Genomic DNA, 13,071 nt, shown 5'->3' on the forward strand with positions numbered 1-13,071 from the left:
CTTTGAACCTAGCTCAGAGGAGTGTGTGTGTGTGCACACAGATATGTTTGGGGGTTCATTACTAGGATGTACAGCTGTAGTTTTTTGCAGTTTAAGCTGCTTTCATATAAATGTTCCAGATTAAAAGTTTAAAGCTGTAAGAGGCCCAAATATAGTTTCTGTGCTCCATTTTTAGCCTGTCACAAACACTTGATGCAAACAGTGTTCTGCATCAGAAATATTTGGGTTTACAGTATGTAGGCTGTTTCCAGAGTTCCATTGGAAGTCCATTTGTGCAGTAGTTTTCCCCACTTCTTCCTTGCCATTGCAGCCTCCTGCACCCTTCAAATATCTCTCCTGAGGATCAGGGGATTCTTGGGAACGGCGTCTGATGGGGCTCAGGAAGTGGCAGCGGGGGGAGGGGCTCCTCTCATGCAAGCTGCCTCCACCCAGTGTTAGCCTGCTGCACCCTCCTGACCAGCTCCGATCCCTCAGGGTTTCCTGACCCTTACGAGAGGCATTTGGGGGGTGCAGGAGGCAGGGGGAAGGAGGCAGGAAAGCCTTTTGCACGAAGAGACCTGTTCTTGTGTTAATTTAGGGCTTGTACACGTTTGAGCTTGATCTTGCTTGGAATCCATGCTTTTTCCATTCAGATTTCACCATTTAGAATACACACACATGCAGTTGCAGTTGCTGTTGAAGATAAAATCCACTTGTTCCCATCCATACCAGTAGGTGTTCCCTTTTGTCTTTGTCCCCGTCTTCCAATTTGCTGATTCGAGTGTGTTAATTTTGCAAAAACAAGGCATGTGCGCAGGAATCAGCTGAGCAGTGCACACACCTTTTTTTAAGTGTCCGCCCAGAAATTGTACAATAGTATGCATCTGGGAATTCCAAATTCAATACAAGGTTGCGTGCACACAGTTTACTTTATGTTCAGTCCTAAAATGACAGGCCTTTCCCATTTTAAAACGGGGAGATGTGGAAGAAATCAGTGCAATAATATACAGTGAAATCAATAGAAAAAATGAATCTGGAGAAATAATTGTTTTTCAGTTTTCCTGTTTTGCACATATCTGCCTGTTGTTTTTTAAAGGCTGTGGAGCTCCCCAGAAATAGATACCATCGCTGCCAGAACAGGTGTTGGGGGGGGGATGTTGGGGCATGGAAAAGGGAATAGTGAAAATGGATACTTTCACCAGCGCCAGAAAGAGGCAATGTGTTTGCTGTCTCGAGTGGACTGGTTTGAAGTTGTATTTTTCAAAATTTACTGGATTAAACCTGGATCAGGGAAATTTACAGGGGAAACCAGCAGAATAGGAGCTGTCTGGGGGGGATGTCATGCGGAATGCAAAACAGCTTCAAATACACCTTAAATTCAGGTGTGAACAAGCCCTTTGAAACAATTTTTATTGTTTCACAAAATGTATATACTGCTTGATTGTAAAGAACAAACAAACCTCTAAGCGGTTTGCCAAAAAAAACAAGAAATTACCAACAAACCAATTAACAAGTAAATAAAACATTTTTACAACAAAACAGCAACTAACTAAAAGATTAAAACACATCAACAAGTTTATTTTATACTCGTATACTTGCACGTATCTGGCAGTCTTTCGTTCTATGAACCAAGATGTCATGCTGTTGGGTTTATAAAATTCAGATGACTTTGAATGCTGAAATGAACTTTGGGTCTCGTATGTTTGAGAAGGGTTATAACCATCTATTTGCAATGCATAGCAGCTAGAAGCACTGAAATGTACAGAGAGTACTCCTTAAAATGCAGATTGTTCTAATCAATCTGAATCCTTTTGGAGTCAGAAGCCATAGGCTTTCCCTGTTAGATGAAAAATGAACTGGACTGCCTTCAAGGTGATTCCGACTTATAGTGACCATATGAATAGGGTTTTCATGGTAAGCTGTATTCAGAGGGGGTTTACTATTGCCTTCCTCTGAAGATGAGAGGTAGTGACAGGCCCAAGATCATAGCTGTTGAAAATTACTTGAGATATGAAATGCATAGACACTTCATCCTGTTGGAAAGGGAATTTTTCTTATTTTATATTGTCATCCATTGCTGTTGAGAGCAGAGATATCCTACCACAATCTGATGAACAGTTTATTGCTTGCATTCCTATTGTTATTCAGCTTGACAGGATCTACTGTTGGCCATTCAGCTGTTGACTTGTTTTCGGTACTGAGGAAATCACATGTTAAAAATAACCAGTCTTGACCTATGCTCCTTTCGTAAATGAAAAAGAATCACTTAAGTTCCAAGATTTTAATATATGTATCTTCATCTAATATTGTGATGTTTTGGTCTCCATTAGGTTGTATACCTCACCAAAGAAGAAAGCAACTGCTTTACAGAAATCTATTAGTCCACTAGTTTGGTGCAGGCAAATACTGGATTATCCAACTCCAGATATTGAATGTGCTAAAAAATCATTGATCCACAGGCTTGAACAGACAATGTCAGGTGAGTTTGTGAATCAATGTTATGCTAATAAAATATGCAAAGGTGGTTGTTACGTGCCTTCAAGTCAATTACGACTTATGGCTGCCCTATGAATCAGCGGCTTCCAATAGCATCTGTCATGAACCACCCTGTTCAGATCTTGCAAGTTCAGGTCTGTGGCTTCCTTTATGGAATCAATCCATCTTGTTTGGCCTTCCTCTTTTTCTACTCCCTTCTGTTTTTCCCAGCATTATTGTCTTTTCTAGTGAATCATGCAAAGGTACAGTATTTTAATATCAAAACTTGATTTTTTAAAAAGTTACGATCCTGTGAAAGTGACAGTTCTACTTGCAGTTGATTTGAATTGAAATTTTAAATATATACTTGATTTTCTTGTGTCAAAATCACTAAGATCGATGTGCTTATCATTGTTATTTGTACTTACTGTATTTATACATTTTAAAGGGGATTTGGGAATGGCAGTTGTTCTTTCAGACCTGCTTCATATATTACCATTTACTGCTGAATAAATGTGTGTTGGAAATGACATATATGAGTGTGGTGGCAGTGGATTTTTTTTTTTTACTTAGCCAGGAATACACAGATGAAGCAACTGCCCACTTTGATTAATTTGTTTGCAAAATTGTGTTGTGTACAACCACCCCCAGTTATTACTTTTATGTGTGAAAAATCATTCTTTTTCAGGTTAAGCAAGTAACTCAAATAGAATATAATAGTGAAGATGGGTAAAAGTTTGCTTTCCAAGTAAAAAGAAAATATGGTTGACAACTAATACTGTTTCTCTATGCTAGTTCTGATGATATACCTAATAGCCAGCTCGAGTGGGGGGAACTGCTCTTGTGAGTGATCATTTTATGAACAGGGTTATACAGGAATCATGAACTTGTGCTCCTTGCCAGTAAAAAGAACACAATTCACAACTTCTCTTTCACTGGTTTTGTGTGAGCGGCATTTTTTTATTTGAAGTCAGAGTTAACTCTTAGAACCTGTTCTCATTAAGGTTAGGGATTTCATTAATTTCATTCCATTTTTTGTAACAATCTGAAGGGGGCTTTTATTTACTTTTAATCATTTTATTTTTTGACTCGTTCTTTTGAGATGTAATATTAAATATCCACTAACTCTTCGTTTTTGAGATGAAAACTGATAATATGGTAGATTATTATGCCGAACATTCTTCCTTATGAAGATGCTCACTATCTTATTGTAGTGAGTTCTTGTCCTGTTTATGAAATTCATTTGCTGTTTTCATCGAAGTATTCAGCTCAGCACTTGTTATTTATTACATTTTTATCTGATCTTCCTCTACTGAGCTCAGGATGGTGTAGGTGGCTCTCTTTCTTCTCCCCAACACCTCTTTATTAAAATGCTACATGAGATTAAAATTAAGACTTGCAGGGTTATGGTATATAAATTAAACAATTAGTACGAATACTTTTTTTTGCTCTTTTATACAGCCCTCAAGAGACACAGCCTCTATAGTAGTCCATTCAGCACTGTCAATTATGCAAACTCCTATAGTCCAAATGCTGGCAGTCCTTACAGTAGTAGTTTCAACTCTCCTTCCTCCACTCCAGTGAAACCTCCTTCAGTAAAACAACTCATACTTCCTGGCAACTCAGGTAAGGGTCTGACCAGGTTGTAAATTGCAAATGACGTTCATCAAGAAAACCTTGTTAATTTTGAACCGTTTTTTAAAAGAGATTTGCATGTTAGCACAACTATGTTCAGTTGCGAGAAAGATGAATGTGTTGTGACTTCACATACTAGCAGTACTCCTATTAATCTGCTTAATCTCTTTCCTCTACAATACTTGGCTAAATTGTGTTAAATATAGTTAGTAGAGTCTGAAGACTGCCATGCATGATGTTAGTGCTTATATATGTCGTATTAGCAACATATGGAAAAAGGTAAAAAAAAGAAAAAGCACCAGCTGTGAAGTCCTGCACTGTCACCGCAGAGGCAGCAGCCAATTCCCCATTATCTGCCATAAACGTTCTCTGTACTTCATGCTGGAAACATGCACATATTACATTGATGAAAACTTGTAGCCAAAATTGTGCAAGGCCACAGTGACAGGTACAGCCATACCTCACAGCAGACCAGGAGTAGAAACACCCTCACTGTTCTGCCGGTTGCAGTGTGTCTCCACTTCCCTTCTGAAATAAGTTTAAAAAATGTGACACAAGTCATTTCATGGTTGGTAGAGCCAGTCTCAGGGCCACCTATTGGATTTCCATTGAGTGGCTTCAGGATTGTTGGTAGAATCACTCTTTTCCCAATATTTATATGAATTATGCTAATTTAGACATCCAAAGTGCACACTCACACCATAGATATTTAAATTGTTGATTTGATGATCAGGTGGTTTTTAAATTGAATGTAAATATATATTTTTTATCCAATGTACACCGCCCAGAGAGCCTTGCTATGGGCGATATAAGAATTGAATTAATTAATTAAATAAATAAATAATAGATGAGCCTTAAGGTGTGTGTATTTGTGCTAATCATGGTGAACGTCATGGTATAGTGGAATGTCAGACTGGAGATCTGGTTTCTTTCCCTGTGTTTTGAGAATAGTCTTATTGTTTGACTCTATCTCTACCTATGCCCGGGATCACCACACTTTTTGGACCAGAGGGCACATTTTGAATTTTGAGAGTGTGTAGAGGGCGCCAGTCACAAAGTGGCTGCTGTGGGGTTTGTGGCATAAAACAGCGTAATTGCTGTGGGGGTCATGGCAATAATATAAAATTTTAGAGAGTGCAGTCATTACTGATTTTTCACCCCCTTGCCCCAGACAACCTCATGGGAAGTTACTATGGGAAGTCAGCTATATCCTGCTGGTCCTGATTGTGGACATACAGTTGTAAAAGGCATAAGAACCCTGTTTTCCCAATGCCAGTCCTAAATCAAAGCATAGGCTGCCATGCTGTACCTATTTGCTTGGGAGCCAGCACAATTAAACACAAATATATTTACTTCTGAAATAGACATATATACCATTGTATTATTGGTGAATTCTTAGTGAGTGCCTGGACATCAGCTCCTGAACAGCAGGAGACATGCTGAAGCCTCTTTGCAAAGTTTTCACATTTGCTTTTTGGGGAGGGGATTCCTTGACATCCACCTGCACATATTATGTCGTTGTATTTGCAGAAAATAACTTCTAGGGAGTATCTAATCTCAGATAAACCCACCGCAGGAAAGATGCATCCAGGTTGCTAGGATGAAAGGAAGGGCAAACTTTGGAGAATGAAGGAATTATAGAAAATAATACAGAAGCAGTACACTAAAAGGGAGGGAAAACAGAAGCTCTTTTGGACCCCAAGGATTCTAATTGCCTGGTGTCCAGATAACTCACAGCTCTGACTTCACTCATTGGTGGAGCAGTCAGGCTGGTTAATTTCAGAGAAATAGCTTGGAAGGGTGCCTGCACATTTTGCTTCATAACTTTCTTTCTAGGAAGGCTAAAGACTTAGTGTTGTTTTTTTAAAATGAAATCTTAGAGGTACTGTGAACATTAGTGATATTTTTATAACATCTGTAGCACTTGGAGAGTTGAAAGAGCTGTGCAATTCCAGTCTTGCTGCTTGCAATAGTTTTGTGAAGTAAACATGTCTAGGCAAGAGGCTGTGTTTGCAAATAGTTTGTCCTTCCACAGAACCAAGAAGACAACTTAGCCAGTGTTTATTTAAAGTTTCCATTAAAGTCAGCTTGTTGTGTTCCAATTTGGGATTATGTTTTATCACTAATGTATGAATGGTTTCAAAACATACCACCTTCAACGCATGGGCTATGAAGCTGGCTTGTTTAAACTAGTAATAGTTAGTGGTACACCATGATCCTGAGTTTAAATGCACTAACAATACAACTTTAAAGGAAACTGAAAGTAAGAGCTGCTGAAGCTGCCCTCCTGGATGTGTGGGAGGAGACCACTGTGCCCAAGGCTCACTCAGATTTGTTCAGCCTCATGCAGATTGCTTTGTTCAGCAAGACACTTGAATTGCATCTACTGTGACTTGGTGAAGTATGTCCAGACCCAATACTCCCAACTACCCTGATGCAGCTAGAGATAGTACAGAACTGCTCTGAAGTGGTTCTTGCTATTGGGGGGGGGTGAGGATATTTGATTCTTACAATTTCATTTTTTTTAATGCCAGGAAGCATAACTTTAAATAATAGTTTTGTCGTTACTTAATATCAAGGATTGAATACACTTACTTTGAGGATGGTAATGCAAGGAGCTTCAGAAGCCTGAATTGAATACATGAATTAATGGTATTGTAAAAAAGTGTTTCCTTAATTCAGTCTTGACAAAACACTTTTAAGTGTTTCATCCCACTTACTTTTGTTTCTTCAGTGACAGTGAAGTGAAGACTTCATCATCTACACTAGGCAAGGTTAATGCTATTTGACACATTGTAAATTGATCTGCACCTAAACTAAGGAAAAGTGCATTTGTGTGTCAGCTAGCTTAAGTTGCTTTTTCGAGTATAGTTCCTCTCCTTGTGTTAAATTATTCACATAGGTAAAATAGTGGATGTATGTCTTAGATTTTTTTCTCTTTGCTTTTCTTATAGGTCATTACAAAAATTCAGCAGATAGAAATCCTCCACTGAGCCCACAATCCTCTATAGACAGTGAATTAAGTGCTTCAGAAATGGATGAAGATTCAATTGGATCAAATTACAAACTAAATGACTTAACAGATGTGCAAATTTTAGCACGGATGCAAGAGGAAAGTAAGTATATTTGTAAGTCATTTCAAGTCTCCAATTTTGACTAATGTTTTTGGAGAACTGATTCTTGTTGGAAAATTGTAGAGATTCAACATGAAAAACAACTGTCTAATCCAAAAAGTGATTAGATGAGTTGAGAGGATGGATGAAAAAGCAGAGACCAAGGTGAGGGGGTCTGAGAAACTAATAGGCCAAGAGAAATGCAGGAGAGAGGGGTGGAAGTGACGTCATATAGTGCAAATGGCCACTTAGGCTGAGAGCTCCAGTCCCACCGCTGCATAAACAGGCTGCAGCCCTGGAAATTATCTGGATTCCTGCTTTCTTTGATCAGTCCATGTTGGGGGCATGATGGGCTTCCCACTGGTGCAAGGACTGTCCTTAACTTCCTGTTTTAAAGCAAGAAATCCTCCTGAAGATGGGGCAGGGGATTCTTTGAAAGAGATCTCTGTCATGGCTAGCAGAACATGAAGGCGGGAAAACCCAAAGTGGGGGACTTGGCTTCACTCATACAGAAAGAAATGGCAGCTCAGTTCTTGTAACAAAAAAAGGACCTGACGTAGAAATGGGTGCAATCCCTAGAGTCTTTAAAATAAAAAAAAATAAAAAAATATTTTTAAAAAACAAAATCCTCCCTTTAGATTCAAAAATGAAAGATGCAGAAGCCTCAGCTTCTGAGGCATTAAAAATGAGGTTTCAACATACAAAGCAGCTTGGTAAGCTTAAGAAGATGACCCTAGATCTTCAGCTCAGAATCTCAGACCTTGAAGTAAGAGAGTGTTAACAGAATTCCTGCTTCCACAGGATTCCTGCAAATTCTGATGGGATGATATGCATGCTTTTATGAAGGATGGGAAACCTCCAGCCCACATATGTAATTAAGCTCAGCTCTGGTCCCTGTTTGGCCCGAAAGGCCGTTCTCCAAACCACATCCACCTTCTCCACACCTGTTGTACCTGTAATATCAGGTGAGGGACAGGTGGAGATGCAGCTGGCAATTCACAATCAGGAGCCTTAAAGTGTGCTGCTGATTGTGCATTGCCAAGGCTTCCTTTCACCACAGTTCAGCTGATTGGCCCTGATTTCAGGCTCCCTGGAAATTCCATAGCACACTGAACCCTCATAATCAGTTAAAGAATCAGACTCACATAATCAGTTAAAGAACCACCATCAGGGGCTCCAAGGACCTGATTCTGCACCTGGGACATCAAAAAACAGCTGCTCCTCAAACAGGCAAGGATAACTCAAATAGAGCAGCTTATTCAGATCCACTCAAAAGTTTATCTAAATTATCCATAAGAAGGCATGAGACTTCTTGGGTGAATTCTTTCCTTGTTTTAGCTCAGACTTGGTGTCCGGTGCTCCCCTACAAGTCTCTATGATTATAAGTGGGCATTTATCCTGTGGGATGTGTTAAGGTGGGACTGGCGCACAGTACTGCTTAATTGTTGCATCTAATGAGGTTGGTTGGGAGGGAGGCTGTTAATTCTACTATCTTGGTCTCCCCACTCCCAATTTATTGCCAGTCACCAGCAAGGAGTTACCTTAATCTGCTGTAGGGTCATGCTTGTCAGGGCTCCTAGCAAGAGGGCGTACTGCATTTAGCTTTTCTTTTTTAGAGTTACTGGTTTTACAGTTCCTGTTTCCTTATTGTCCTGAAACTATTATTAAACTACAGTTTTACAACCATAACAAGTAGAGATTGGCATGGTCTTAGGTCAGGGAGGGTGATTTTGACAACCATTTTCTTTTAACATAATGTAGGAGTGGTGATGTTGTGATGCTTACATAGAATGTACAGGTAGTCAGATGTCTTTAGTCAGCAGCAGGGGATAGGAAATCAAGGGGAGTGGTGCTAATTTTTAATTCCCCTTTCCTTTTTTAAGTCCGGAAAGCTAAAAGGGACCATAAGGATTGGTATGTGTTTGTAAAAGGAACCTGGGTTCTAAACATTTAACTGTGGCATCTATATATTGTCTCAACCACAGAGAGTAGTCTTTCATAAACTTCACTCTCAACCTACTAGACTCCTCCAGGGAGGGTAAAATTGTATTAGGGGGTGACTTAAATATGTGGCATTGGGAGGAACTGGACTGTTAGGGCCAGAACGGGAGAGCCGGTTTGCAGACTTATTGCATACCAGCAATCTGAGGAATGTATGACAGGAATTGCATCCAACTAAATTGGGATTCACTTTCTGCTCTTCCATCATGGGTCAGTCTCTAGAATTGCCTATATCCTGGTAGACTGCTTCCTCCTTTGTGGGGAGGGATGCCTCTGTGCTTCCCTGGGTCTAAGGAAGGTCTACAGTCATGTTCCAGCCTTGGTCTCAGGTGGTACTCTGGGTGGCAATCAGTGATGCTGTCAGATTAAAGAATGTTTCTTCCACCCAACTTCAAAGAATTTGAGGAGTGTTAAAGACTAATGTGTTCCCTCAGAATCCACAGGGCACTAGAGACAAGGAGTCAATCTCTGGAGGACCTAGAGATAGAAACCACAGCAAAATGTTTAGTTTTCCTGAATCAAAACATTTATCAGTTCAAGAATAAGAATTCTAGGTTATTTACCAATGCCCTCAGAAGAAAGTAGGCTAAAAATAGAATCCTTTCAATTCACTCAGATCAAGGAGAGAGAATTTGGGATCCTGGGGGAATAAGTGCTTTGCCAAGTACTATGCCAACCTTTATTCTTGTACCGATCCTGAAGTGGCCCAGATTGATAGGTTTTTAAGTAATGTCCTCCCCTTTGTGGAAGAGTTGCATGAGATTCTAAATTGGATGAACACACAACGAGATTAAAGCAGCATCACCAGACTTGAGCTGCATGTGTTCCCTTGTTTGCACATGTCCCCTGATCTGGAATGGGTAAGTGGGTACCTTTTAAAAGAGCCTGTGGCATACTCTCTTCTTCAACTTCATCCAACACACCAGGCTTACTGGTAGACCCTGAACACATTAAACACCTGTAAGTTGTTTGATTGTCTTGAGTGGCCATACCTGCTGAGGTTACTAAACAGATCCCTAGTGGGTGAAAAAGTGGAGTGGGTCACAGCCAAACTGTATAGTTCTACTCAAGCCATAGTCTGCACTAACAATTAGGACTTCAATCCCTTCTTATTTTGAGGTGCCAAGCAAGACTGCCCCTTATTCCCTCTTTTGTTTATACTTTCTTTGGAGCCTCTGACCATTTCCCTACAAGACAACTCCCAAATTCAAGGGTATAATTATAATAGGTGCCTGCAGCTGCTAAGTGTCTTTGTGGTTGATGTGGCAGTCCTCCTCATGAACTCAGTGACAGCCTTCCCAGGTCCACAACTTAGAAGTATTTCTGGAGCCAACCTTATTCTTTGATCCTGAGGTAGTGTCCACAGCTAGAAGTTCTTATGCACAGTTTTCGTGGGTGTGTCAGCTATTCCCCTATCTGGATAAAGCAGATCTAGCCACTGTCACACATGCTCTGGTCACATCCAGAATGGATTACTGAAATTTGCACTACATGGGGCTGCTTCTACAAAGAATTTGAGAATGTCAGGTAGTGCACAATAAAGGCGGTCAGATTGATTTCTGGAAACCATTTTGCTGATCATATTACCCCCATTTTGTTTTATCTGCACTGGTTTCCAGTTCATTTCTGGGCAAAATTCAGTTTCAGTTGTCCCTCTGTTTTTTAAACTTCAGGTGAGCTAAGAAGTTCTTAATGTGAGTTAAACTTCTGTCTCCAGTTTTATGCTGAATTGTTTTATGCTGTTCTTGATTTTTATAATTCTTACTGTTATTAGGTCTCCGGCAAGAATATGCAGCTACTGCTTCTCGACGTAGCTCTGGTTCTTCATGCAGTTCTATGAGGCGGGGTACATTTAGTGACCAGGAACTTGATGCACAGAGCTTAGAAGATGATGAAGACAGCTGCCATCATGCAGTGCACCCAGCTGTTAACCGGTTCTCTCCATCACCACGCAATTCACCACGGCCTTCACCAAAGCAGTCCCCAAAGAATTCTCCTAGATCTCGATCACCTGCTAGAGGAATGGAGTATAGTAGAGTGTCACCCCAGCCTATGATTAGTCGCTTACAGCAGCCTCGTCTTTCACTTCAAGGTCATCCCACAGATTCACAGACTAACAATGTCAAAAATGAAGGTAAAAGGCTTGGTTTCGAATTTTGTGCATCGAGCGTTAATCTAGTCGTGGTGTGCATCTAGGAAGTATGGTGCTCAGTAGAATTTAAAACCAAGTAAATGAAGTGGCATTTCTGCTGAATTGCTGGGAAACATGCAAGAAAATGTAAAATAAGCATCTTGACCACTCTCTTTATTAGGGTGCCTAGAAATCAATAAGCTGAAAAAGTAATTGAGCTAACTGAATTTCAAGTAGATGTAGATTATTGTTATTTTGTGGGTGCTTAGTTTTCCAATTGCTCTTGTGCTGAATAGTTCACCAGAAAGGTTGAATATTCAGAAAGGTGCCGTACAAAACTAAATATAAAATAATGACAGCACATAAACCTACAAAATAAGCATATCAGTGATATAAGAAAAAAAAAGAAGCAACAAAACAGCAAATGAATACAAAGCTAGAGTTGGAAAACCTTAGAAGACAAAATGAAATAAAAACCCAATACTTGCCTAAAATGCTAGTTTTAAGTAGATGACAGAACGAGACTCAGATAGGTATACCTGTGGAGGGAATATTATAAGATTGATGTCACATCTGAAAAGGACCTGACCCTTGTATTCAGTTACTGGCCTAATCCACACTGAATATTAAACCTTCTTTTAAAATAAACTCTGGAATAATGCACCCAAGCACTTTGTTCCCCCCTGCTTCTGATAGTACTATGTGTAGGGGGAAGCAAACCCAAAACAAGGCGGAGCCTGGCTTGCTGTGACATGCAAACCAGGGCTTATGATTTGTTTTTCTGTGAGCAAACCCCCACTGGAAGCCAAGGTTGGTTCTTGGCTTCCTGCTCATACTTTATTTGAAGGAAACAAATCAGAAACCGGGTTCTCTTGTCATGAAAAGGCGGATTTGGGCTTGTTTCCTCCCCCATGCTGCACAATTAGGAAGTGGGGTGTGAAGCAGGGCTTCTGATACTGATGTGAGCATAATGGAGGGAACATATGAAAGAAAGGTATGTATTTTAAAGCCGGCGTGGGGAACATTTTTCAGCCTGAGGGCTGTCTTCTAGGCAACCTTCCAAAGGCCACATGATAGTGGTGGCTAGGGCCGGAAGCCCCAAAAGTTGGTGGAATAATGATATTTTACCTTTGTACAGTACGGTTGTTTGTACACACACTCGAGCATACCTCTCCTCCATCCAGACAAGCAAGATTCATTGTTCGAGGATACGTTTTAGCCAGGCACAAACATTCAAGGAGGATGCAAAGCTGGGCCTTGGGAGAGTCCCAAGAGGCAGATAGACAGGCCTGTGGACCACATTCAGCCCAGGGACCTAAGGGTCTCCACCCCTGTTTTAAAGTAACAAGTTCGGTATATACTTGCTGTTTTGTTGACATATCCAATGAGAAATATTACATGGAAGATTTAAATAAGACAGCTTAATTTGATTCCTAAAAATCTATTTCCAACGTCTAGAAACGTAGAAATTATACTTGTGGGAGGAACATAAACATTCTAGTATAGTCAGGTTTACAAAATACATGAACAAGGTTCTCTAAAAATTTCCTGACATTTGCCTAATAATCAAGTTTCTCAAGTAGTTTTCTGCCAAGGACAGTGTAAAATAAAATATTAAGTTAAATATGTGTTTCCCAAACCATAAGTTCATTACAGAAGAAAAAGTCACCAGGATGTTTGTTGCGTCACCATTTCCATTTTAAAGGATGTTACTGTTTTGTATGGATTTTAATGAGG

The 13,071-nt window shown here is 40.1% G+C and overlaps 1 protein-coding gene across 5 annotated transcripts in view; it reads left to right on the plus strand.

The window, feature by feature from the left end:
• The window catches only part of SLAIN2 (SLAIN motif family member 2), a 53,090-nt gene that overhangs the window by 14,329 nt on the left and 25,690 nt on the right, over positions 1-13,071 (plus strand). For all 5 annotated transcript variants that reach the window (XM_061583127.1, XM_061583126.1, XM_061583128.1 and 2 more), the window contains exons 2-5: positions 2,310-2,458; positions 3,916-4,080; positions 7,044-7,205; positions 10,978-11,337. In XM_061583127.1, the coding sequence (XP_061439111.1) occupies positions 2,310-2,458; positions 3,916-4,080; positions 7,044-7,205; positions 10,978-11,337 (836 nt within the window). The remainder of the gene's footprint in view (positions 1-2,309; positions 2,459-3,915; positions 4,081-7,043; positions 7,206-10,977; positions 11,338-13,071) is intronic.

The sequence above is a fragment of the Rhineura floridana genome, chromosome 9 (assembly GCF_030035675.1).
Source record: "Rhineura floridana isolate rRhiFlo1 chromosome 9, rRhiFlo1.hap2, whole genome shotgun sequence".
Classification (NCBI taxonomy): domain Eukaryota; kingdom Metazoa; phylum Chordata; class Lepidosauria; order Squamata; family Rhineuridae; genus Rhineura; species Rhineura floridana.